The 27445-nt window shown below is 39.5% G+C and overlaps 2 protein-coding genes across 13 annotated transcripts in view; one reads left to right on the forward strand and one right to left on the reverse strand.

Moving 5' to 3' along the window:
- CFAP68 (cilia and flagella associated protein 68) overlaps window positions 1-27445 on the forward strand; it is a 162074-nt gene that overhangs the window by 94825 nt on the left and 39804 nt on the right. The window lies entirely within an intron of this gene.
- ALG9 (ALG9 alpha-1,2-mannosyltransferase) overlaps window positions 1-27445 on the reverse strand; it is a 100898-nt gene that overhangs the window by 41072 nt on the left and 32381 nt on the right. For 8 of the 12 annotated variants that reach the window (XR_007719301.1, XM_050757705.1, XM_050757701.1 and 5 more), the window contains 5 exons: window positions 25314-25436; window positions 21318-21472; window positions 19231-19360; window positions 18453-18600; window positions 17162-17291 (listed from right to left, as the gene is read on the reverse strand). Coding sequence is in view for 9 of the 12 variants with exons in the window: in XM_050757705.1 (XP_050613662.1) it covers window positions 17162-17291; window positions 18453-18600; window positions 19231-19360; window positions 21318-21472; window positions 25314-25436 (686 nt within the window). In the remaining 3 variants the exon portion in view is untranslated. Of the gene's footprint in view, window positions 1-6253; window positions 8472-16288; window positions 16350-17161; window positions 17292-18452; window positions 18601-19230; window positions 19361-21317; window positions 21473-25313; window positions 25437-27445 lie in introns of those variants that run through there. The other 4 variants (XR_007719303.1, XR_007719302.1, XM_050757707.1 and 1 more) reach the window with 4 other exon arrangements.

Raw genomic sequence — 27445 nt, forward strand, 5'->3', positions numbered from 1 at the left:
CCTTATAAGCTCTGTGAAGGCAAGAACTGAATCTGTCTTTATCAGTACAATAAACCTGGTGCCTGGTACAGTACCTGGCATACCTCAGGCAGTCAAAAAGTATTTATGGAAGGAAAGAATGGTGACCAGCTGCACCAGGATGCTGGACAACTTCCAACACCAAGCTGTTCAAAACTATGACCAGCTTATTTGTAAGTGCCAAGAATTTCTTCCCTTCGCTTCTAGCCCCTGGAGGACAATCTATTTCCTCCCTAATACCATACAATAAAGATCACATCATATTATAATAAATCTACTAAACAAAATCAAGGTGTTGGCATCTGGTAAGGGCCTTCTTACTGTGCCATGAAAATATATGACTCCATTCAGATCTGTGAATGCGTTCCTGCTATTGGGAAAGGGATTAGAGAATCCAAAGGAAATAAACAGAATAATCACACTTAAGAGCAACTGTTTTAGTCCACTCTGTGTTGCTATAACAGAATATCTGAGACAGGATAATTTATAAAGAACAGAAATTTACTTCCTTACAGTTTTGGAGGCTGATGAGTACAAAATCAAGGTGCTGGCATCTGGTAAGGGCCTTCTTACTGTGCAATCTCATGGCAGAAGGCAGCACATAGTAGAAAGGCAAAGACATGGCAAGAGACAGCAAGAGAGGGATGAACTCATCCTTTTATAATACACTAACTCTCGAGATAAACCACTCCCGTGATAATGGCATTAATCTACTCATGAGGGCAGAGCTCCCATGACCCAAACACCTTCCATTAGGTCCCACCTCCTAACACTGACACATTGGGGATCAAGTTCCCAATACATGAACTTTGGGGGACACAAACCATAGCATTAACTCAAAGTCCAAATTGGTATTTCTTGCCTTTCTCATTTCACAGACAAGATGTTAGAGATAATCAAGTCCAGTTCTGCAACCTTCCAAAACTTTCTGCATGTAAAGAAGTTCTAAGATGTCTTTTGACTCCATTTTAGCCGCAACTTTTTTACTATAAAAAATACAAATGTAGGGCCAGGTATTGTGGCTCACACCTATAATCCCAGCACTTTGGGAAGCTGAGGTAGGAGGATCACTTAAGGCCAGGGGTTCAAGACCAGCCTGGGAACATAGTGAGACCCCGTCTCCAAACACACACACACACACACACACACACACACATTAGCCAGGTATGGTGGTGTGCACCTGTAATCCTCATTACTCGGGAGGCTGAGGTGGTAGGATTGCTTGATATCAGGAATTTGAAAGTGCAGTGAACTATGATTGCACCATTGCACTCCAGCCTGGAAAAGAGAGTGAGACTTTGTCTCTAAAAACAAAATTTTTTAAAAAGTAAAAAGAAATCCTAAGGCATATGCTCTACATATTTGAAAATGGATTATCAGTATTTTTTTCCTATAAGGTCCTACTTTCATGCTCTGTATTTGTACAAGTGGGCTTTTCCCCTTCTGCTCCACAGGAGGCTTCTATCCTCCTTGAGTTCACCTTAACACACCTGCATTACTGTTTGACAGGTGTACTGCCCCAGTCAAACATCCTACTTGGCACTCTCCCCACAGCAGCACCAAAAGCCAAAGCCCCTTGAAGATCATCCCCAACTCCTGGAATCTCCAGCTTATTCTACATTTCTCATGTCTCTCCACCATGCCAGACTAGAGTCAAGCTCAACAGGGTCTTCTTTTCCCAGTGACTCCGCAAAGCCCATTCCGTTGGCTGTGGTTTTGCTTGATCATAGGTAGGAACAGTGGGAATCTGTTCCTACAGAAATGGTCCATTCGCGTGTATCACTAACGAGATGACGAGGCATTTGGCTGAGTCACAGTGACTTCCGCTGTTTACCCAGGCTTCTTTGAATTTCTTCACTTTGACATTCAGAGCACTGGGCAGAAATCACACTGCATTAATATCCACTTGTGGGACTTTGAGATAGATACAGATTATATCAGCAAGCAACCATAAAACAAACATTGGGAGTGGCTAATGCTCCAAAATGACAGCAACAGAAAAGCATATCATAATAATGTTCTGTGCTGGGCCCAGTGGCTCACACCTGTAATCCCAGCCCTTTGGGAGGCCAAGGTGGGCAGATCACTTGAGCCCAGGAGTTTGAGTCCAGCCTGGGCAGCAGGGTGAAATGCTGTCTCTACAAAAAACAAAAATTAGCCAGGCACGGTGGCACGTGCCTGTAGTTCCAGTTACTCGAGAGGCTGAGGCAGGAGGATCACTTAAGCCTGGAGGTCAAGGTTGCAGTGAGCTGTGTTCGCACCACTGCACTCCAGCCTGGGTGACAAAGCACAGCTCAGTCTCAAAAAAAAAAAAAAAAAAGGCCAGGTGCTGTGGCTCACACATGTAATTATAACACTTTGGGAGGTCAAGGCGGGCAGACTGCTTGAGCCTAGGAGTTCAAGACCAACCTGAGCAAAATGGTGAGACCTCATCTCTACAAAAAACACAAAAATTAGCTGGGTGTGGTGGTGTGCACCTGTAGTCCCAGCTACTCAAGAGGGCAAGGTGGGAGAATCACCTGAGCCCAGGAAGTTGAGACTGTAGTGAGCCATGATCACGCCACTGCGCTCCAGCCTGGGTGATAGTGCAAGACCCTGTCTCAAAAAAAAGGCCAGGCACAGTGGCTCACGCCTGTAATCCCAGCACTTTGGGAGGCAGAGGTGGGAGGATCACCTGAGGTTGGGAGTTCAAGACCAGCCTGACAACATGCAGAAACCCCATCTCTACTAAAAATACAAAAATTTTGCCAGGAATGGTGGCGCATTCCTGTAATCCCAGCTACTCGGGAGGCTGAGGCAGGAGAATCGCTTGAACCTGGGAGGTGGAGGTTGTGGTGAGCCGAGATCACACCATTGCCCTCCAGCCTGGGTAACAAAAGTGAAACTCCATCTCAAAAAAAAAAAAAAAAAGCTCTGTATCTTCTGCCTCCAACTAAGTGCTCTTTTTATTTAAATCTAGCTAATATTTTCATTTGTATCAGGAAATGGGACCGCTGAATACTCTGCCTCTAGCTCTGTGATTTAGGGAAGTAACTTTACCTAGGCTCAGAGATTTTACCACCTTTCCAAAAGGTTTGGAGCACAAGCCACTAAGATCCCTCTCAACTCTAGAGAAAGCAATTTCTCAACTCTAGAGAAAGCAAATGTAGAGAAAGCAATTTCCTCACAATTGCAAATATACTCCCCTTTGCTGATTCTACTCTTCTCTAAACTACTGCTGTTCATCATTACATACATTTCCATATTAAAAGCCCTGTGCTGGAGGTAAAAAATATACAGGATTTGGTTTTACACTGCCAAGTCTCGGGCAATTAGAAAGTCTACGTCTTGCTTCTAGTACTGAACACAGTTAAGAAACATGTCACAAATGGCAAAGGCAAAGTAAGATCATTCAGTTCTCTCAATTTGTTGATGTCAAGGAGCTATTTAAAGCCAATGTTAAATATAGAAAGGTTAAAGAAATTTTGTGGGCTTACATGCCGGAAAAATTCTAAATTTTTACAGTGCTTCTTCATCTCTAAGTGCTTTACCAATATAAAAAGTCTGATTTGGGAACAGGTCACATGTCTTATCTACAGAGCCTAGATCACCACACAGATCTATCCTGAAGTTAGGTGATGGCAAATACAGAAAGCTCCAGCTGTTGTTTCCTTTCCCACTGTTCATATTCGACATCACCAATCAATTGTGGCACCCTTCCACTGAGCTTGGATTCAATGTCATCATGCTCTTTCATCCCAGGCTCCAGTGAGCCACTACCAACTGATGAGAGGTGTTACATGAAATGAAACTATTTGTCCCCCTTGTGAAACTAGTACATAAGGGTGAACACCCAGGATGGTGGTGCTGCAACTCAGTAAAGCCCAACTGGGTGATTATCTCTTAGTTCTCAACAACATGTCTCAAAATAAACAAGCTACTTTATACAAAAATGCAGATTTAGAAATCTAAGAAATCATGGGAGACTGCTTGCTTTCTTTCGTTTCACAATAACAAATTCTGGGTTTCTTTCATAAATCGGACTTTTGAAATATCAGTGTATATAAAATATTTTAAGAATGCATCTATGATATAGAATGAAATTCATTAGTATTTATGACTAAAGTCACGATCACTGCCATCAAGAAAGTCCTATTAAGTACTAAATTAGGAAACAAAAGAAAAATCACACAAAGTTTAGAGAATTTCTACTTATAGAGTTAAGTCGACATATATACAAATAGTCACCATTTTTGTCAAAGTCTCCATTTTTTTCTTTACGGGTTGTGTATTGTTATTACAGTTTAAAAGGGGACCAGAGGAAGACAAATAAATGGATAGATATCTTCCCTTTAGGAGCTTCCAACTTATGATGGACAATATCAGATGTATGAACTTTAAATGGCATTCACCCAGCCAATAGAATAAAGCCATTATACCAAAGCATAAATAAAAAGTAATGGGAAGTTAATTTTCAATTATCCAGAGTTGGCAAAACATGCTTATAAAATCTTTTCCTATCATAATTTCTGTGCTTAATCAGTTAGTTTGCATTATTATCAGTTCTTGCTATATACTTTACAATCTAAGAAGAGGGAATGTCTTTTTAAACGCAAACCTCTTCACAATTCTTTTCATCACTCATTCAGAAGAACATAAATTCAATAGATAAAGTTCTACCCAGGTTAATATTTGCATCAACGTATGAAATTTTATTAAGTTGCATGCGGGAGGCGTGGCTCCCAGGCTTTGAATTCGTTTCATAAATGACCCTGAACAGAGAATTCAGAAACATCTGTGTGAAATAGACCTATCACAGCTAAAAGAAAAGTATTCCATCTTCCTGCAACATATCAAACTTGATAGGGAACCAGTTAGGACACAAATGTGCCAAATACAAACCTTTGTCAATTTACATTAGAAACAAACGACAGGAGAAAGCTAGACATGATCCCTGTTCTTCAGGTGCTTGTAACCTGGTACTCTTACAGGAATATAAACAATCTTGAAAAATGGTAGTGGCTGGGTGCAGTGGCTCATTCCTATAATCCCAGCACTTTGGAAGGAGGAGGCAGGCAGATCACAAGGTCAGGAGATCGAGACCATCCTGGCTAACATGGTGAAACCTCATCTCTACTAAAAATACAAAATGTTAGCCGGGTGTGGTAGCGGGTGCCTGTAGTCCCAGCTACTCAGGAGGCTGAGGCAGGAGAATGGCATAGACCCGGGAGGCGGAGCTTGCAGTGAGCCAAGATCTTGCCACTGCACTCCAGCCTGGGCACAGAGTGAGACTCTGTCTCAAAAAAAAAAAAAAGAAAAGAAAAGAAAGAAAAATGGTAGTGCTTGAGTCCTAATTGGTCCAAATTTCTACTATTAACAAGGTTTGGGGAGGCCTCTCTTTAGTTCAAAGGGACTAAATGAAAGGCTACTTGGGTATTTCACTTAAATTTTAAAAAATCACCTGCTATGTATAATCCCTATGTCAGGCACTGTGAAGGTTTCAAAGATTAATGAAAAACATGAACCCTTGTTTTTAAACAAATGTAAAATTTGCCAGAGAACACAGTCACATACATAAATATGTGAGAACAATGAAACAGAGAAGAAATGAGAAATGCTTCTGCTCAATTAACTAAAATCTAGAAACCTCAAGCCATTTAATTTCTCCTAAATATTTAATGTTCTTTCATACTTCAAGTCTTTGCATAAGCTGTTCCTTCTGACTGGAATGTCAATTTCCCCTTCCTCTGCCAGAAAATTCTTAATCAGCCTCTAAGACTCAATTCCTATGCTACCTCTTACGTGAGGCTGAAGTAGCAAGAGTTCTCTCACCTTCCCTATGCACATTATGGCACTCAGTACACCGTTTAATAATATTTTAAGTTTGTTTATTCTACTAGATTCTGAGGACAAGATTCATGTCCTTTTCTAAATTCACCTTTAGGTTTATCAAAATAATATATGCAGCCAGGCGAGGTGACTCACCCCTGTAATCCCAGCACTTTGGGAGGCTGAGGTGGGCGGATCACCTGAGGTCGGGAGTTTGAGACCAGCCTGACCAACATGGAGAAACCCCGTTTGTACTAAAAATACAAAATTAGCCGGGCATGGTGGCGCATGCCTGAAATCCCAGCTACACAGGAAGCTGAGGCAGGAGAATCGCTTGAACCCGGGAGGCGGACGTTGCGGTGAGCTGAGAACACACCATTGCACTCCAGCCTGGCCAACAAGAGCAAAACTCCATCTCAAAAAATTAAAATAATAATAATAATAATAATAATAATATATGCAGCCAGGCGCAGTGGCTCATGCCTGTAATCCCAACACTTTGAGAGGTCAAGGTGGGAGGATCTCTTCAGTTTAGGAGTTTGAGACCACCCTGGGCAACATTGCCAGACACTGTCTCTACAAAAAATAAAAAATGGCTGGGCGTGGTGGTTCACGTCTGTAATCCCAGCACTTTGGGAGGCCAAGGCGGGCGGAATGCCTGAGGTCAGGCATTTGAGATCAGTCTGGCCAATAAGGCGAAACCCTGTCTCTACTAAAAATACAAAAAAATTAGCCAGGCGTGGTGGTGTGCGCCTGTAACCCCAGCTACTCGGGAGGCTGAGGCAGGGGAATTGTTTGAACCAGAGAGGTGGAGGCTGCAGTGAGCCGAGACTGCGGCACTGCACTCCAGCCTGGGTGACACAGCAAGACACCGTCTCAAAAAAAAAAAGATAGGAGATGAACATGATTGTGCTGATAATATTTATAGATCATTGTCTTCTTGAGCCAGTGATTCAAAACTGTTTGAATTATGCTGCCAATGGATAGTCTTGAGCATGCTTACGGGACAGACAAGGCTTTCTGTTCAAACCCCAACAACAGGAAAATCAACTTTCTTTAAATTTTTATTTAATTTCTTAATTCACTTCTGCCTGCAAGAGTTTAATAACCTACTTGCCTTATACACTGTGGCATCCTCTTTAGTCCTAGGTTTCTAAAAAAAAGTGTTCCTCGGAGCTTGTAAATCAGTGAACCACGTCTATTTTTTTGAAGTAATCAAGATATAATTTGTGGAAAGAGTAGTGAAGACAGTAGTAAATATGACTAAATGACTTAAGAAGAGGCCCGAAGGCTAAGAGGGAAAAATTACTTGATAGAAAACTTATCTTCCAATTTTGAGTTGAAAGTCCTTATGTTCAAGGAAGAAAAACTCGAGGTCAACTGAAAACACACTGAACGTTGCTCAAGTCCACCACAGATCTTCTTGGTAGGGGAATCAAAGATTTCACAGTGACAGCCCCCATTATGGTTATTTATTTTTTTTCCATGATGAAATTAAAACATTATTTATTACAAAAAAAAACTTTAAAAATCACTTACAGTCCTCCCACCCAAAGAAAATCACCATCAGCCTGTTAGTGTATATCCCAGAACTTCTCTGCAGATACTGATTTTTTTTTTTTTACAAGATCTGGATCATGCTATATATATTGTTTCACTGTGACTATTTTTAGCTTGAGAGTCCTCAGTTTATATCCCTGAAAACACCAAGTATCTACTGCCCCATAGGTCTAAAAACTAAAGTAACATGACTTGAATTACAACCAGAGAGAATAAATTTATTCTCTCAATTTTATAAATATCTCGCACTGCAAAATCTGAGATCATAACCACATCATCTACAATTCAAAAATCAAAAGACTGGATTTAAATCTGCCTTAAAGTATAACCAAAGAGCCCATTTTTTTTTTGTTTCTTCAGATTTAATCATTCTTTCTTGCATCAAAAATAACAAAATTGTAGGGTGACATTAACACATGATCATGAAACAAAAATGTGTTTCATTTCATTAGTCACAGGCTACATATCAACCAGCTGTCGAAGCTAAAAATATGGCTTAATTTAAAATTTTGTAAAACACAAGCATTTAAGACTCATTTTGAAAGAAATGTGACTTCTTTCTGTTTCAACCCACTAGAAGCTTTAGAGAAGAACAAATAAGCACCTCTAAACCAAAAGAAAAAAAGGTAATAGTGGGGGAATTCAAGCCAATTTATCGATCATCAATATCACATTGTTTACATCTTATCAACAAGCATATGTTAAGGATGACAATTTAATACCACTCCAGATGTAAACAAAACTACATATTCTCAAAGGAAATAAAAGGCCTGAAACAGAGGTTGAGATCCCAATAATAAAAGGTATGTATTTTGTCGGGGGAGGAGTGAGCTAAGGACAGCTGGGTAGTAATAAATATTGTCACAGCTTTTCCTCATCAGCTGTAACAGAAACTTTGTCAGGGTTGCAGTCTTCAGTGACATCATCTCGACTCTCAAACACCAGCATCACACTCTTGGAGTAGGACACAGTGCAGAGTAAGCCTCTAACAGGACTCATCTCTTCCAGGACAGAAGCAGCATGTAGACTTTCATCTCTGGTCATGAGGGCCCCGGCTCAGGACACATGTCTCAAGGTAAACTGTGCTGCCATAAAATATTTCACAGGAAAATAGGTAATGGGATGTTGCGGGAAGTCAGGGACCCCGAATGGAGGGACCAGCTGAAGACATGGCAGAAGAACATAAATTGTGAAGATTTCATGGACATTTATTAGTTTCCCAAATTAATACTTTCATAATTTCTTTTTTTTTTTTTTTTTTTTGAGGCGGAGTCTCGCTCTGTCGCCCAGGCTGGAGTGCAGTGGCCGGATCTCGGCTCACTGCAAGCTCCGCCTCCTGGATTTACGCCATTCTCCTGCCTCAGCCTCCCGAGTAGCTGGGACTACAGGCGCCCGCCACCTCGCCTGGCTAGTTTTTTGTATTTTTTAGTAGAGACGGGGTTTCACTGTGTTAGCCAGGATGGTCTCGATCTCCTGACCTCGTGATCCACCCGTCTTGGCCTCCCAAAGTGCTGGGATTACAGGCTTGAGCCACCGCGCCCAGCCACTTTCATAATTTCTTATACCTGTCTTTACTGTAATCTCTGAACATAAATTGTGAAAATTTCACGGACATTTATCACTTCCCCAATCAATACTCTTGTGATTTCCTATGCCTGTCTTTGCCTTAATCTCTTAATCCCATCATATTCGTAAACTGAGGAGGAATGCCGCCTCAGAATCCTGTGATGATTGCATTAACTGCACAAATTGTTTAAACAATATGAAATCTGGGCACCTTGAAAAAAGGATAACCACAATGTTCAGGGAACAAGAAAGATAATCTTAAAGTCTGGCTGCCTGCAGGCCGGGCAAAACAGAGCCATATTTACCTTCTTTCAAAAGCAAATAGGAGAAATATCGCTGAATTCTTTTTCTCAGCAAGGAACATCCCTGAGAAAGAGAATGTGTTCCTAAGGGGAGGCCTCTGAAATGGCTGCTTTGGGAACATCTGTCTTATGGTTGTAGATAAGGGATGAAATAAGCCCCGGTCTCCCATAGCGCTCCCAGGCTTATTAGGACGAGGAAATTCCCACCTAATAAATTTTGGTCAGACTGGTTGTCTGCTCTCAAACCCTGTCACCTGATTAAATGTTATCAATGATAATGTGTGCCTGAAACTTCATTAGCAATTTTAATTTCTCCCCGGTCCTGTGATCTCACCCTGCCTCCATTTGCCTTGTGATATTTTATTACCTTGTGAAGCATGTGATCTCTGTGACCCACACCTATTCGTACACTCCCTCCCCTTTGAAAATCACTAATAAAAACTTGCTGGTTTAGCAGCTTGGGGGGCATCACGGAACCTGCCGACATGTGATGTCTCCCCCAGACACCCAGCTTTAAAATTTCTCTTTTGTACTCTTTCCCTTATTTCTCAGACCAGCCAACACTTAGGGAAGATAGAAAAGGACCCACGTTGAATATTGGGGGTGGGTTTCTCCCGATAATGGGATAAGCTAAAATATAAACACTCCAATTGGATTTCAGGTGTAGTTTCAGCAAATTGGAAAGGTGTCCAAAGAAATGCCAATGGTCTTAGAAATTCCCAGTCATTTAAAAGGAAAATACACTTCGCTTGATTCCAGAGAAGAATCACAGACTCTCCTAACTTCCAGTCAATGCTCTTGCCACTATCATGTGGCCAATCATCAATACCCTCCCATGATATTTCCTTTATTGAAATAAGGACATGGAAGCCTGGGAGAAAACATCTGAAAGGGAAAAATTTCAAGTATTTTTCTGTCTTTTCATTTCCTCTTTTAGATATGCTCCAGTTAAATTTTAAAAAGTAGTTGTCCTCCAGAGCCACAGACTGTCTTAGTTTTTTGTCTCCCATATAGCCTTGCTAAATACATATTTGTTGATTGAACCTTTAAACTCACAAGTAAAAATTTATTGCACTGTAAAAATCTAAACTCACAGGTAAAAATTTTTGTTCATTCAATCATTATAGATCACGGGCACATTAATTTCTAAATGCCAACATAATGGATACTAAAAAATTAATTTTAAAGAAGTATTTTGAACATTCTTCAATTAAATTCTTAGTAGATTCTAATCTAATTGCACTGTATATATTATAGCAGTTTGAATCTGCTTGCCTTGATACCCAAGACTGATAACAATTCGTGAGGAAACAAATAGGGCAAGTTATTTTTTCCTCCAACAAGGACTTCCAAAAAGGGCAGGAGAAAGGAAAAAATGAGAGAAAGGAAGAAAAAGAGAAGAAAGGAAAGAGTGTCAGAGGGAAATTCTGATCATTTTTATTCACTGTTAAACATGATATTTACTACTTAAAGTACCCGTCACAGAAAAACTAGAAATGGAAAGTAATTTTTTAAAAAAGTAATGAGTTGGGCACAGTGGCTCACACCTGTAATCCCACCACTTTGGGAGGCCAAGGCAGGAGAATCACTTGAAGCCTGGAATTTGAGACCAGCCTGGGCAAGAGAGTGAGGCCCTCTCTCTACAAAAAAAATTTAAAAATTAGCTAGGGGTAGTGGCTAATTTAATTTTTTTTTTTTTAAACAGAGTCTCGCTCTGTCACCCAGGCTGGAGTGCAGTGGCGCCATCTCAGCTCACTGCAACCTCCGCCTCCCAGGTTCAAACAATTCTCCTGCCTCAGCCTCCTAAGTAGCTGGGATTACAGGTGCATATCACCATGCCCAGCTAATTTTTGTATTTTTAGTAGAGACAGAGTTTCACCATGTTGGCCAAGCTGATCTTGAACTCCTGACCCCAAGTGATCCACCCACCTCCCAAAGTGCTGAGATTACAGGCGTGAGCCACCATGCCCAGCCAAATTTCTTTGCAGAGACAGGGTCATTACAGCATCTGTAGTCCCAGCTACTCAGGAGGCTGAGGTGGGAAGATCGATTGAGCCCAGGAGTTTGTGGCTACAGTAAGCTATGATGATGACACTGCACTCCAGCCTGGGTGACAGAGTGAGACTCTGCCTCTAAAAAACAAAACAAAACAAACAGAAAGTAATGCTCAGCTACTGAATGTCTATTTGGCCTTGTAACATCAAAGAATGACTATCACACAAAAACAAGAAAGAGGCAGTATGAAATAATATTGAAGAATCCTGAAACCAAGCCTTTTATCCTAGGACTAATCTTTGTCAAGTTATAATCTCTCTAGATCTCAGTTCTTTCACCCATAAAATAAAAAGATCACAGACTATATTTTAAGTTCCTTTCTAATCTAAGATTCTTTTTACTGGTTAAATTGGAAAAGCAGGGATAAAGAAGAATGAAATAAAGAATGTTTTGACTGATATATAGTCAATTCTGTTCTAATACTAGTTTTGAAAATGCAAATTTTTTTCCAACAGAAGGGATATATTAGGGAACACTTTGAGCATAATTTAATTTCTGCATTTGATTATGTCATTTAATTCACAGGAAACACTAGGTGAATGCAGACAAGTACACTCAGTGGAACCAATCAGCATAGGAATACACATAGTGCATACATACACAAATATATCCACCGGCTTTCTCAGTTCACTGTGTTATAAGCCACATCCACCCGTTCACCTTTGCTATTATAACTTTTGTTAAGATTTCAGATAATCCTTTTACTACTACAAGCTGCAATCCTTCCAATGCCAGGCCACAAAGAAACTTCAAGTCTTCTGCAAAGTAAACTGCCACATTTATTGTAGTATTTATGCACTTTTAACCATGTAACATATGTAAAATCATGCTACCATTTTTAATCTTTTTTTAATTTTTATTTTTTTTTCAGAGACAGGGTCTTGCTATGTTGTCCAGGCTGGAGTGTAGTGGCATGATTGTAGCTCACTGTAGCCTCAAACTCCTGGGCTCAAGCAATCCTCCTACCTCAGCCTTTGAGTAGCTAGGACTACAGGCATGAGCCACCATACCTAGCTAATTTATTTATTTTTGTAGAGATAGAATCACCCTATGTTGTCTCAAACTCCTGGCCTCCAGCTATCCTCCTGCCTCAGCCTCCCAAAGTACTAGAATTATAGGCATGAGCCATCATGCATGGCTAATTTTTAATATCTTTTTGTTTTTTTTTTTTTCTGAGATGGAGTCTTGCACTGTTGCCCAGGCTAGAGTACAGAGGCAAGATCTCGGCTCACTACAAGCTCCACCTCCTGGGTTCACGCCATTCTCTTGCCTCAGCCTCCTGAGTAGCTGGGACTACAGGTGCCTGCCACCATGCCCGGCTAATTTTTTGTACTTTTAGTAGAGATGGGGTTTCACTGTGTTAGCCAGGATGGTCTCAATCTCCTGACCTCGTGATCCACCCGCCTCGGCCTCCCAAAGTGTTAAATTACAGGCGTGAGCCATCGCGCCTGGCCTAATCTCTTTTTCAACTGACAAAGTTTTTTAAGTATCGTGTCCCTAACTCCGTTTTCCCAACAAGCTTTGTGGTTTTTACTGCATAATAATTTTTTTGTAATTTTATATCTTATTGTAGTAGAACTGACTATATTACTGCTTAGGAAAAAAATCAGTGACCAATCTATGTTTTCAAGGATAACAGATGGAGGACAGGCACGGTGGCTCATGCCTATAATCCCAGTTCTTTGAGAGGGCAAAACAATAGGATCGCTTGAGACCAGCCTGGACAACACAGCAAGACTTTGTTTCTAGAAAAAATAAAACTATTAACTGTGCATGGTGATGCATGCCTGTAGTCCTAGCTACTCAGAAGCTTGAAGTGGGAGGATCGCTTGAACCCAAGAATTTGAGGTTACAGTGAGCTATGATGGCACCACTGCACTCCAGCCTGGGTGACAGAACGAGATACAGTCTCTTAAAAAAGAAAGAAAACAGGAAAACTTCCAGCAAGTCGGCTTAAGCATTAAAGTCAGAAAAAAGTCTTTTTCTGTAAGCTCTCTCCTGAAGAGCTGTTTTTTCCTCCAAGGTTTCATCCACTGACTAGGTAGCTCCTAAATCATATACCAGATTTGGAGCTGGAAGTGTACCATTCACCTTGAAATAGTGAACAAAAATTTGAATTTTTCAAGAACTAAAGAGGGGACACTGAATGTATCTTCCAAATTTAGACCTTGATTCTGGGAGAAAATCTTGGCAATCTTGGCATGTACCCCTGTAAATGCTTCCTGTTCAATAATGAGATATTCAATAGCTACTCAATACTTACCATGAAAAAATATGCAGCAAAAACATTATTTCTGCAATATAGTTATAATGGTACAGTACAAACCACAGAACCTTTACACTTATTCACTCCTAATTATTGATTAGCCCAGAGGTAAAGAAAATAGTGAAATAAAAAAAGTCATACATCCTTCCTCGTTTCCATGCAGAATAGAAACAGGACAGGCTGGAGGACTTAGCACAGAAGCCAAAGCCTGGCTAAAACCTGCCACTCAGAGCTAAAGGGCAGGTAAAAATAATGCTGCTATTTAGCATGCACAAGAAAGATAGAGAATGTTATTGTTTTGTCTTCTTGAATAAACCTGGACAAAAAACCAGGACTTATGCCAAAAGTAACAAACATAAGCATTGTACAACATGTCCTTCTATACATGGGGCAAAGTCATGGGCATTACAGTCATGATCCTGGCACTATTTCTTAAACAATTAAATGTAACACCCTTTAAAAAATAATTGTGACTTTTGTTTACATACAAATGCACATATCTATGCAAAGGGGAAAAAGTGAAAGGAAAGAAACACCAAAATGGCAACAGTAGTAATACCTGGGTAATGAGATGACAGATTGATTTTTTTCTTGTCTATAACTTTCATTATTTTATGATGAATATATATTACTTTTACTATCACAGGAAAACAAATATCTTTTTAAACAGTTAACTGAAAGAGGTAAATCCCTTATCATAGTTCATGTAGAATGAATAGTAAGCCAGAATGAGAGTCAAGTGGATGATGAAAAACAGAGTAGTAAGCCAGCAAACACCCCTGCTACTTCCAAAGGGTCAAAGGTGAGTAGACTGGATTTGGAGAACACCCCACCCCTGACCCCCATGAAGGAGAATCACTGAAACTAGAGCACAAAGGCAACTCTGCAGGAAATCTCATCTTCAGGAATGTGGATGGGTGCAATGACAGACACTATCTATGGATGTCCAACCTTTTGGCTTCCCCGGGCCACACTGGAAGAAGAATTGTCTCGGGCCACACATAAAATACACTATCACTAACAAAAGCTGATGAACTAACAAAAAAGGTCCATGCCTAATTTTCATGATTCTGTCACCACAGATAAGCAAAAAAATCCTCGCATTCAAAGGGCTAGACACAGCTGCCACCCGGCAGACATAAATCACTTGTTTGTCCCTGCTTTTATCAGCCAGCATTTTGGTGATTCCTACTGGCATTCTGAAAAATCATCACCTTTTGGGCAAAGCTCATATAGAGTCATTTAATCAAATTTAACACTGTCTGACAGCAGAGAATATGGAAATATGATATAACTAAGACAACCAGTGATAAAAGCATAAGAAATGTGCAAAAGGCCACTACAGATTTTCTAGCCAGCTTTCTCTCAACAACATTACCACAATGACAATGAATATTCATTACCCATTGAGAAAGCACATAAAAGTGAAATACTGGGTATATGACACTGTCCTAGACACTATGGTGAACACAAAAGCAACAAAGTGCAGTCATTCTCTTCATAGCATTCACACATTTGATGGGGAAAGATATGGTATCAGAAATACTTAAATCAGACCAAGATAATTAAATGGCTAAATGAACTGCACACATAAATACTGAAGACACTTAAAGGAAGGTCTGCTCAATATGGACTTAAATAGTTCGCTTCAAAGAGGAAGATAATTTTGACAGTGTGAGAAGAGACACAAGGGTGGTTCAGGCACAGTTACCACTGTAAGCGAAGTCACTGGGGTGGAAAAGGCAATGATGAGTCTGGACACACTGGAATAAAATTACCAGGATGGGGAAAAATAAAAAGAAGGAAGGGGAGAGATTGGGTTTCTTTACCTCAAATCTGTCTAATATACCATTATGAGATTAAGAACACTTGTGCAAGCATAAGAACATTGCATTTCTGCTAAGAGAGATATAGTATCAAATATCACAATTCCAAAGTAGGTGCCATTTTACAGATAGGAACTGAAATTAAACAGAGAAGCTAACTAATTTGCCCAAGGTTATCAAGTTTAGCAACAGAGATGAGATTTGAATACAGGCCTACTCAACTCTAAAGTCTATGCTCTTTTTTTTACTACTCCATGTTTACTACCTCTTCCTAAAGCAAAGCTCCAATAACATCACTGAATTCATACTGTCCTCCTATGACAGTGTATTTTCCCACCCTTTGACTGCCCAGCATCTCTAGTGATGCCCTGCACTCAGGAGACTCATATCTGCAGATAAAATTAAAATGACCCGTAACAGTCTGCCCTGCGCAAGGGTATTTCCATTGTAACAGGAATCAGAGCCTTAAATTAAAAGAATCAAGCTCCAATATAAACCATGTGGTAGAAATGCCTGTCTTACAAGGGAACAGCTCAAGGCTGTGTCTTTAAGATGTCCATTTTCATAGCTTCTAGTTAAAGCTCATACAGTAAGAATCTCACTCATAAACGCTGAGGGTCTCCATGGAACTCTAACCAGCTCCAATCTGGGCGACAAAAGACCAGATGTGGCTGCAGGTTTGCTTCAAAAGAGAATTGGACGTCTCGCTATTTTACATTTTAAGCTTATGACATAAGAAAATGTAAATTAAATATAGCTGACATTTAAACTGTCACATATTTCTTTAACGGACAGGTTGTCAAAAAATGTGCTTTCTAATCATTCTAGACAATGATCTTACACTGTCTTTGTGACCCGAGAGAGGCATTATGTTTATTACTTCTTACCTTTTCCATTATCAAAGATTTCACAGGCATCAAATGTCAAAAGTGTCATCTTTCAAAGGAACTGAAATAAAATTCGCATGGGATCTCAGAATGTGTAAAGACAAGTAGGGAGAAGATCATGGTCCTGACAGAGGTTGCTCCCTGGCACTCACCATGGAAACAGTCTTCACTGTTCATTTGTTAAAATTGGCATATACTAATAGCTAGGTCAAAGGTCCACCTGATAACTTGAAAGTTCCCCATGGAGGATTTTAATAGGCCAAGGAATTCTATGAGTTTCGGAATAATGGTTCAAATTTCTACCACAGGAAAACTTCCAGCCTACCCAAAAGCTTCGAAATTAAATTATTCAGAAAATAAAGAGGTTACATTTTACACAGAAAATAAAGAGGTTAATTTGAAAATAAAAGTGATACTGTTTACTCTTTTTCAACAAAAGCTGTTGTACCCCTCACCCTAAAAGTATCAGTTTTTTCTAAGACAGGGTCTCACTCTGTTGCCCAGGCTGGAGTGCAGTAGTGGAATCATGGCCCACTGCAGCCTTGAACTCCTGGGCTCAAGTGATCCTCCTGCCTCAGCCTTCTGAATGGCTGGGGTTACAGGCGCAAGCCACCACATCTGGCTTATTTTTTAATTTTTTGTAGAGATACAGTCTTGCTGTGTTACCCAGGCTGGTCTCAAACTTCTGAACTCAAGCAATTATCCCACCTCTGTCTCCCAAAGTGCTGGGATTACAGGTGTGAGCCACAGCACCCGGCCTTAAAAATTGCTTTCTAAGAAATTCTCATTTTATCAATGCTCTAATATACATGCCAATAGACTTTTAGGCATAGAATTCTTTTCAGAGATGCAAGAAGAGAATGTAGCCCTTACATATCTGGATGGCTCTTCTAGATTCTGGTCATTCATGTCAGTAGGAACAATCCGGGTAGCCAGTGGTCCTTCTGCAAAAGGTTTTGGTAACTGACCTCTGAACTCTGATGGAATGAACTGAAGCTGCCAACTGTCAGAAACACAAGGAAAATAAGAAAAACACAGGGGGATAATATTGCTAAATGTACTTGAAACAAGCAAGCCAGAAAAAATTATGTGAAAAACATTTTTCTTGAAGAAAAAATATTTCTGCTAAAACCTCAACCAGGGAGCATAGAGGCAGAGGTCACAAGTCAGTCCAAAATCATTGAGAAATTTACAATTAGCTGTCTCTTGACCCATTTCACCAACTGTTAGCAGTGAAATTCAGAACCAAATGGTCATATCATCAAAAAACCAGAGAAGTGCCAATGTTTATTGTCAATTACCATGTGGGCAGAGAGACTTATCAAATAAAGCAAATTATCAGGTGTAGAGAAAAAGAATGAAATATGGCACTGAGAACACACTATGGGAGAAATACTTTGTTCCAGAGTAACCCTCAAACATATCTCTATCTATAAAACTATTTCAAATGTAAAAGGCAAAGGCCAAAGTCAACACTTAAAAAACAAGTTTTAATTTAATAATTAATGACTGACACAGGGTCTTTATGAAGCATAAGAAACTACTACCCAGTAAAGCTAAGCTAAAGAAGCCAGTTCTCAAATGGAGCAACATGACTCAACCAGATTTCCCTTTAACCTACACAGGACTCTTCTCTGGCCAAACGAAGCAACCTGCAAAGAACTTTAGGGCCTACGCTCTCAGAACCACAGAAAGCATAAAGAAAACTGGTATAGATATTTTAACCACAGGCTTCCCCAGTGTCCATATAATGGTGGAGAACTTTCACTGTTGTTGGATCAAAAACGTCTTCTCTCTTCTAGCTGGAGTTTCTAGACCACTTTTAGAAGTGGATTAACATGAGGTAATTATAGAAATGTAAATATGAATCCCCAGGAAGAGCCACTGGCAAAAGCCTAGGACCCAGGGCATTTTCAGAAGTTCCCAGACACCTGCAGTTATGGGCAGTACAGAATGCCCACCTAGACCCAGCCCTCAGTCTACTGAGCCCAATGAACACAGGAGGCAGGTACACAGTACACAGGCCTCACAGCTCTCTAAGGTGGTAAATAATTCAATAACTCTCTGTGAAAATTCCAAAAGAAAACAAAAATTCAAAGACACTGACATAGAACTACTCTATTTACTCCTTCATTAAAACCCTGGGAATTAAAGGACAACTTACTTATCGGGAAGAAGGAAGCTGCTGGGAAATCGATACCACTCTTTTCCTACACAGACATTCACAGGTCTGCCTTCTGGGACAGTGTGGATGGTTGGATCTGTAGCAATTCGGTAAAATTCTGGATACAAATCAAGGGGCCCGTGATATCCTGGAAGGGAGAACAGTTAGTGAGAGCCAGAGATGAGTAAGATGAGATTCTGACTTTAATTATACTGTACATTAATGTCACACTCTAAGCCACATGAAATTTAAAAGGCAGGAAGGGCCACAGCTATTCCAGCATGAAGCCTGCTCTACATGTATAAAATGTCTCTCTAGCTGGGAACCTGGTTACAGCAGAGGCCCTATTCTGCCAAAAATAATTGGCTTTCTTGCCCCTTTCTTTGTTCTTTCTCCTTTTTAACTTCATTTTCCTTGAGCATATTTTAATATTTTAATATTATGGATCCAAACAATGATTATAAGAAAGAATATAATCAGAAGTTAGCCCAAATTTGCATTTTAAGTTTAAGGCTTCCTTAATTTACCAGCATTCATTAAAAGAAAAAAAAATAGACAAAAAATGTACAGTTAATCACACTAAAAGGAATTCTTAATCTTCTCTTCAATCCTAAGATGTAGAAGTCACATCCCACTCATTAATATTAAGTCTACAGGTTCTCTTTTTAGAAATGGCTTCTTAGTGTAAGCCAAATGTGTATTATATAATCATGAATCAAGTAAAACCTAAGGGGAAGCGACTCGTCAGTGTAGGTTAAGATATTCTTAGAAGGTCTACCTCTGAACAGTGCCACAGAGCGAGAAAACGACAAAAGCCCGAACAGGAAGACAGTTCCTAATGCCAGCCAATTCGACGTCACAGTATAGTGCTCCAGGCGGTATCGTTGAAACACAAAGTGGTAACATTTCTGGAAGTATAGAAAACTGGCTGATAAAGGAAAATATAACTTGTAGAATAGACATAATTACAAGACATCACAGTAACATCAAAAGCGAAGCCAAAAAAGAGGTTCTATTAGGGATCTGAGCATTTGCAAACAGTGAGGTACCTACTCCAAACTCTAAGATAAAAGCCAGCTCCTCTGAGACTACCTGCAGTCTTGGCCAGGCAGAGGGCTTGCCAACAATAAAATCTCACTAGCTGCATAGGAAATTATTTGAATATTTTCTAGCATTTATAGTCCTAATAAGTTATTTTTTTAAGTATTTAAGCAATGGTTTTTTGGTAGTTTTGACATATAAAGTATTTCAATTTGTTTTTGATACAATGAGTACTAATCTTTACTATCAAAGTTTTTATAAAAGCTTTTAGTATCAAAAAAAAGGTCTCATGACCAAATAAGAAAAAAGCATTCCCCTTACAGAACACTAGGCACATGCTCTTAATTATATGCTAAATGACTTTGCAAACTAGATGAATATAATATATGCATGCATGAATTCTGCTGTCTTTGAGTTCCTTCTACTCAGACTTCTTCCCTTCCTTCCTTCCCTTCTAGACAGAAACTACTTTCAGAAAGCAATTTTCCAATATATAACAAATGGCATAAATCTGTTTGAACCCTTTTCATATTTTTTGGAATCTATCCTGAGGAATCAATCCAAATATCTAAATGAAGATATTTATCCTAGCAGTATTTATAATACTGAATAAATGAGCAACCTAAATTCTACCATGAATTATATCCAATAATTATATTATACAAAATCAAGTCAATATATTACATATTACGTAATAATGTCATATATTATATCTGACTCAGAACATTCTACAGCTACTAAAATGATAACCACAGAGAATGTTATAATATTAAATTAGAAGGGCTATAAAGTTACATGTATACTTATCACAACTATAACAAACCTTGGTATATGATATACAAAAATACTGGGAGGAGTTTTTGTTAGGTTAATGGGACTAATTTTTCTTTTACCACTTCCTAAATTATCTGCAATAAAGTTCAATTACTTTTATAATTAAAATTATTTTTCAAAACTATCAACTAATATTGATGAACCTTGAAAACATTATGTTAAGAGAAGCCAGTCACAAAAGACCACATATCATATGTTTCCATGTATAGGAAATGTTCAAAATAGGCAAATCTGTAGGAATAGAAAGTAGAGTAATGGTTATTTAGGGTTGGGGAGATATGGGAAAGGGAATGGGGGAACAAAAGCTAAAGGGTACAGGCTTTTTGATCTAAAACTGACTGTGGTGACAGTTGCACACATCTGTGAATAGACTAAAAACCACTGAATCATACCCTTTAAATGGGTAAACTATATGGTTTGTGAATTATATCTCAAAAAACCTGTTAAGAAAAAAACCTATCATCCTAATTATTTTTTTTTCTGCCAACTGCAAATGGTAGCAGAGGGCAATACAGGGTTCTGAGGGTACTGAAGCCGTAAGTACAGAGTTGTTCAAACAGAGTTAAGATGAGCTCTGCCAGAGAATTGACCTGGCCAGGTTTTCAACCAGGATTACAAAGTGCCCCATACTGTGAACTGCCTGCTGTGATCCCAAACTCTTGAGCAAGTTTTGTTATGATCTAGCAGTTCAAAGAGCAGACGTTCCATTACCTCTGCCACAGAATGGAATTCTGCAATTGGATTCCTGTTGGTAACAGAGGCAAAGTAACACACAAATTAACACTGCAAACATGTAATCAGCAAATATGAGTATGGTAAACAGCTAAGCAATCAATATAAGAAGCTTTAATAATATGATCTATATCAGGTTTAATGTTATGGATAAAATATCTTAGGTGGAAGCATTCTGTAATTTGCACTTAAGTTTTGTGAGCAATTATTTAAAAAGTAAAAAAGAATGAGGCAGATATACTTCTCCCTGAAACTTACCTGAAGTGCAGAGAGAGCCACGGCACCACAGAGACATATAAGTGGATATACAGGGAAAAGAAATCTCTCCTCTTTGTGAGGCTGGATGAAGAAAATTATAAACCAAATATACATTGGAGCCAAAGTAAGCCAATATGGGTGGCCTAAATTCTGAACTGCAAGACACAGAAAAATATTCATCTTTCATTATATTAGAACAAAATGACGTATTTAGTTTCAGTGTTATCTTGATCTCATATTTGGGAGTATGCCCTAGGACACTCCACAAAATGTTTCTAATCTTGTATTCACACTTTCTCCAATGCAATAAAGGCATCAAAAGGAGAGAGGAATATACTCCTTAGCTCTCCCAAGAGATCTAAACTCTAACAACAAGCACAATACTAGATTTGGTTAGGACACAAATGAACGTAAAGTTAATGGCTAATAGAACTTAATAAATTCCACGTTAGATGAAGAAAAAAAAAGCCGTCTCCTTTAACGAGTCCTGCCACTAAGACGAAAGGTTCCTGAGTTTAACCAAAAACATAACATAAATTCATTTCTTGGGTTTTAATTCTGATGTTGTGTTTGATACATGAATCCTCTTATCTATACACCAATCAGTCTGTTCAAATAGCCATGGATCAAAGGAAAAAAAAAATTGTTGGATTCTCAAACTCATTACTGGTTTTCATCAAGCCACAAATGACAGAGTTTGCTTCAAAGCAAACATAAAAATGCTCTTAAAGGAAGTTCAGTGATTGTTTTCTCTCCATTTTTTGCAATACGCATCCACTCCAGATCCCCAAATTGGAACAAAAATGTACTTAAAGCATGTGAAAGAATTAAAGGAATGTAATGAACACGAAAACCCAAGAACCTGCTGGAAAGTTCCCGTGGTTAGGTACATGAGCAATGAGTGATAAGCCTGCAACCCACAGTGAAGGCATCTCCTACTGCGTTTACATGAGCGATAATGAGCAATGCAAACCCAGGCAAATGGTAGATAGACAGCGCCACCTGGTGTCCACCATGTTAACGGTAAGCTACAAGATCAGGACTATCATCAAGACCCTCTTTAGCTATGCCTAATTTAGCATTCCTAGGCTATCAGTATCACCGCAGAAATTCTTTAGGAATGATAAAAAATTCTTGAACTACAATAACAAGATTTTTTTTCAACTTTTGCTCTAAGATATTATGGGATTTTAGATTAATTAGATTATTTAGATATTTAGGATATATACCTTTCTAGGTAGATTTTAAGGCGGAGGGTTTTGTTTGTTTGTTTTTTGAGATGGAGTCTCTCTCTGTCGCCCAGGCTGGAGTGCAGTGGCACGATCTTGGCTCACTGCAACCTCCACCTCGCAGGTTCAAAGATTCTCCTGCCTCAGCCTCCTTAGTAACTGGGATTACAGGCATACATCAACACACCAGGCTAACTGCTATATTTTTAGTAGAGATAGGGTTTCACACTGTTGGCCGTGCTGGTCTTGAACTCCTGACCTCAGGTGATCCACCTGCCTCAGCCTCTCAAAATGCTGGGATTACAGGCGTGAGCCACCGTGCCTGGTCTAAGGTGGGGTTTTTTAATTAGAATAAAATAAATTCATTTATTGTCCACAAGTAAATGGTCCTTTTCTCTTCTGTACCTTAAAGGCTAACGAGTAATCTTTTTTTTTAATAAGGCAAAAAATTTTGAAATGTCCTCCATGAAATATACAAAATCACAACCACAGCTAGATATGACGAAATCATGGGTAATTTATTTCCTGCTTCTTTATAATTTTCTATGGTTTGGGGGACTTTTTTTCTCTTCAGACAGGGTCTCGCTCTGTCACCCAGGCTGGAGTGTAGTGGCGCAACCATGGCTGACTGTAGCCTTAACCTCCTAGGCTTAAGCAATCCTCCCATCTCAGCCTCCCAAATAGCTGGGACTACAGGTGTGCACCATCATGCCCGGTCAATTTTTTAATTTTTTTGTAGTGACAGGGTCTTGCTCTCTCACCCAGGCTGGTCTTGAATTCCTGGGTTCAAGCAATCCTTCCACCTCATCCTCCCAAACTACTGGGATTATAGGCATGAGCCACCGTGCCTGGTCTTTTTTCTCTTAAAAAGGTATTGGTTCTACTGTAAAAATCCCATTAAAATATAAAGAAAAAAACAGAAAATGTTTGTTTTCTTACTAGGTAGATATGTGCATACCTTATGCATTTTAAATCAATTTTTATACTTAAATTTTTATCCTACTGTAGGGAACAGCTTAATATTCTGGTTTTTTACTGATGTTACAAGCATTTCCAAATTTTCCAAAAGCATAAATAATTATTATTGTTTTTAAAAACAGAGACACAGGTCTCACTATGTTGCCCAGAGTGGTCTCGAACTCCTGGGCTCAAGCAATCCTCCCACCTTAGCCTCTCGGGCAGCTGGGACTATAGGCACGTGCCACTGCTCCCAGCTATCATAAATTATTTTTATAGTCAGAAAAATAGCTATTTTCAAAAAAAGAAAAAGTGATCCTTAAGAAATAGAAGGGATAGAGGAATAAGTTAACACCTCAAGGGAGCAAACAGCTGAGTCTAAAATGTGGGACATTATGCAAGATGATGGCCTGGTTTCTTTAAAGAAATCTTTGAAAGAAAGAAAGTAAGATGGGGGTCTTCTTAAAAAGCTTAAGACACGAAATTCAGTATGTGACCCTTGTTGAGATTCTGCTTTTAAACTAACTATAAAAGGCTATTTTTCAGACAATCTAGGAAATCAACTGGGTATTAGATGGTATTAAGAAATTACTGATAATTTTGTTAGGATAATGGCATTATGGCTATGTTAAAACAAAAGTCCTAACACCAAAAAAAGTGACTCTGAAGGCTACTCTAATATTCTTATAATAAAATGAACTCATTATAAACCATTAATAGTAGAAAAGCAGAATGGAGGTGGGATGGGGGAACTGATCATATGGCATCCAAATCAGACTGAAAAGTCTGAAATTAAATCTTTTTCAAAACCTCATATGAATTTCTGCTCAAATCTGTCTTCCATAAAAGAAACGAGAGGCACTAGATATCCAGAGCCACGACAACTTGAGAAAACACCAGCTGTGCACTACAGAATCAGAGCAAGCAAAGCAAATGACAAACCAAACTTTCTCCAATAAGGCAGACACAGAAACAAAAAGGAACAAAGAAAAGCATCACGCTTCTGAGGAAGTCCAAAGCTTCCTGTACTTCAATGTCAAATTTGGGGAAATCCCTCTATGGTTCAGATTTTATACTTTTGTTTGAAAAAATCTCATGGATTACCTTAAGCAACCTATCAGGTTAATACACACTTCTTTAAAAGACAGAAAACTCAGATAGGCTTGTTCTCTTCTGAGATTTTTTTTTTTTTTTTTGAGATGGAGTTTTGCTCTTGTCGCCCAGCTGGAGTGCAATGGCGCAGGATCTTGGCTCACTATAACCTCTGCCTGGGTTCAAGCAATTCTCCTGCCTCAGCCTCCCTAGTAACTGGGATTACAGGCGCCCACCACCACATCTGGCTAATTTTTGTATTTTTAGTAGAGATGGGGCTTCACTACGTTGGCCAGGCTGGTCTTTAACTCCTGACCTCAGGTGATCCAACCGCCTTGGCCTCCCAAAGTGCTGGGATTACAGGCGTGAGCCACCGCACCCGGCCTCCTTCTGAGATTTTATAAACATTTTTACTTCCCTGGGTGATTGTGTAAATTATATTGACTTCCTCACTTAAAGCAATAATGAAGCTCTTCCTCCTGTCAATTTAATTCGCCCCAATGTACCAAATCTTCACAAGGGTTCAACAGATCAACAAATACAGACTGAAAATTCAGTAAGCCAACTATTTCCATAGCAAGAATGTGGAAAATGAAGTAAGTAGGATTTTCCTTCAGTTCTTGGTATACATCATTACTTGCTCTTTCCTCCCAAAACACCTATCTGGTATCAAGGTATCTCTTACACCACTCACCATGGTATCTCTTAGACCACTCACCATGAAATCTCTGCAGCAAGTATTCCATAAGAGAAGTCAGTGGTAGGACTAGGAGAGCCAAAGCAAAGCCTACATTGAAATTCAGAAATCCATTAATTAAATAGAAATACCAGGGTTCTGTACCTGAGGGAGACATAAAGGTAAGAAATCATTAGTGGATGTCTTTAACACATGTTATGGTGCTTGACATAAAATGTTCTTTGTTTGAGTAACACTGATGATCCTATGTCTCATGGGAATGAGAGTCCACAGCCCACTCTTCCCATGCTAAGTCACACAAAAGCAGCACGAGAGCACAAGATGGAAGAGAATGGGACTGGTCATGAGGATTTAGGGAGAAATCAAGTTTCAAATATTTTCTATACTGTATTTTCTTTTTTTTTTTTTTTTTTTTTGAGACGGGAGTCTCGCTCTGCCGCCCAGGCTGGAGTGCAGTGGCGTGATCTCGGCTCACTGCAAGCTCCACCTCCCGGGTTCACACCATTCTCCTGCCTCAGCCTCCCGAGTAGCTGGGACTACAGGCACCCGCCACTACGCCCGGCTAATTTTTTTGTATTTTTAGTAGAGACGGGGTTTCACTGTGTTAGCCAGGATGGTCTCGATCTCCTGACCTCGTGATCCGCCCGCCTCAGCCTCCCAAAGTGCTGGGATTACAGGTGTGAGCCACCGCGCCCGGCCTATACTGTATTTTCTATACTGACCACTATATCTAGCCCAAATTGCTATGCCCAAATGGAACTAATACTTTTGAGAACCACCAAATAATTTAAATAGCTTTAGAGTCACAAAAGGCTAAAATAATAAAACTGCCATTTCAATTTAACTATTCTCTCAACATCATGCAGACCAAAGGAAAGAGTGATAAAAGAATTTAGCTGGTGGCTGGGTGTGGTGGATCATGCCTGTAATCCCAGCTACTAGGGAGGCTGTGATGGGAGGACTGCTTGAGCCCAGGAGGTTAAGGCTGCAGTAGACTGTGCCACTGCACTCCAGCCTGGGTGACAGAGTGAGACCCTGTCTCAAATAAAAATAAAAATAAGGAACTTACTTTGAGCTATTCAGGCCTGTCCCATTTTGTTTTCACCTGCTTGTCCCATTTACATTCTAGCATCTTTCCCCTTGATATGCTCAAACACTATTTTATAGTCGCGTACATTGGGCAACATGTGTTTGGTAAAAAGCAACAACCTGTTTTTCTTAGATCATGTTCAGAGACCCAGGCCTTGCTCAGAAGCTTTAAGGATTCAGAATGAAGCAAAATCACTAAAAACACAAGCCTCACTCACACTCGTTTTTATTCTTGAACTCAAAATCCTTACACCCAAATGATGAGAAGCAGACCCCCTCTGCACATTTAGCAGGTTTTTCATCTGCTTTTCCCCTCTGTATGATTACTTCAATCAAGCAGTGAATGACACATGCGGGTTTTAATCACTGTGTGTTGTGACACCCGCCTTGCACCATAGCAATTTCCTGCAATCAGCATTGCTTAAAAGGGTAATCAGAAGGCAGAGGAATAGTCAGAAAAACCTGACATTCTTGCAGCTTGCACAGCAAAATAAGATTAGAAACCAAACCCATAATGCTAGAAACATTTAGGGGAGAAGTAAGAGGGAGGGAGGTTACACTAAGGAAGAGTTCAAGTTCAACTGTGTGTCACTTTTGGGGGAAGCTCACTCCTTCCTGTCTCAATACAATGATACAGATTATTCATGAACAGAGGTCCTATTCCAGGCCCAGTTCATTAGGGACATTTTAATCTTGTATTCTTTACAAATATGCATTTGGGTTATAGAAAACCAATGGATGATTTTATTTTCAAATAAAAAATGTCTTCTCTGAATCTTAATTAGAATTTAACAACATTTTTTAAACTGAGTCCTTTAGAATCCAATTTCCAGAGAGGTAAGCTTTTGCACAATCCTCTCCTGACCACCAGTGTGGAGGCAGTGCTAGCAACCTCTGACTCACCTTTTTCTTAACAGGATTCTGGAAATCTGAGCTTGTGAAGAAAAACCATAGAGTGACCAGACAGAAAGGGAGTTATCCTTTCTATGATCTATTGCAGATGTTAAGCACCAATAGGAAGAGTCACTTGTCTCTTTGATATTTGCAAATATAGACTGTTTTTT

The sequence above is a fragment of the Macaca thibetana genome, chromosome 14 (genome assembly GCF_024542745.1).
Source record: "Macaca thibetana thibetana isolate TM-01 chromosome 14, ASM2454274v1, whole genome shotgun sequence".
NCBI lineage: Eukaryota > Metazoa > Chordata > Mammalia > Primates > Cercopithecidae > Macaca > Macaca thibetana.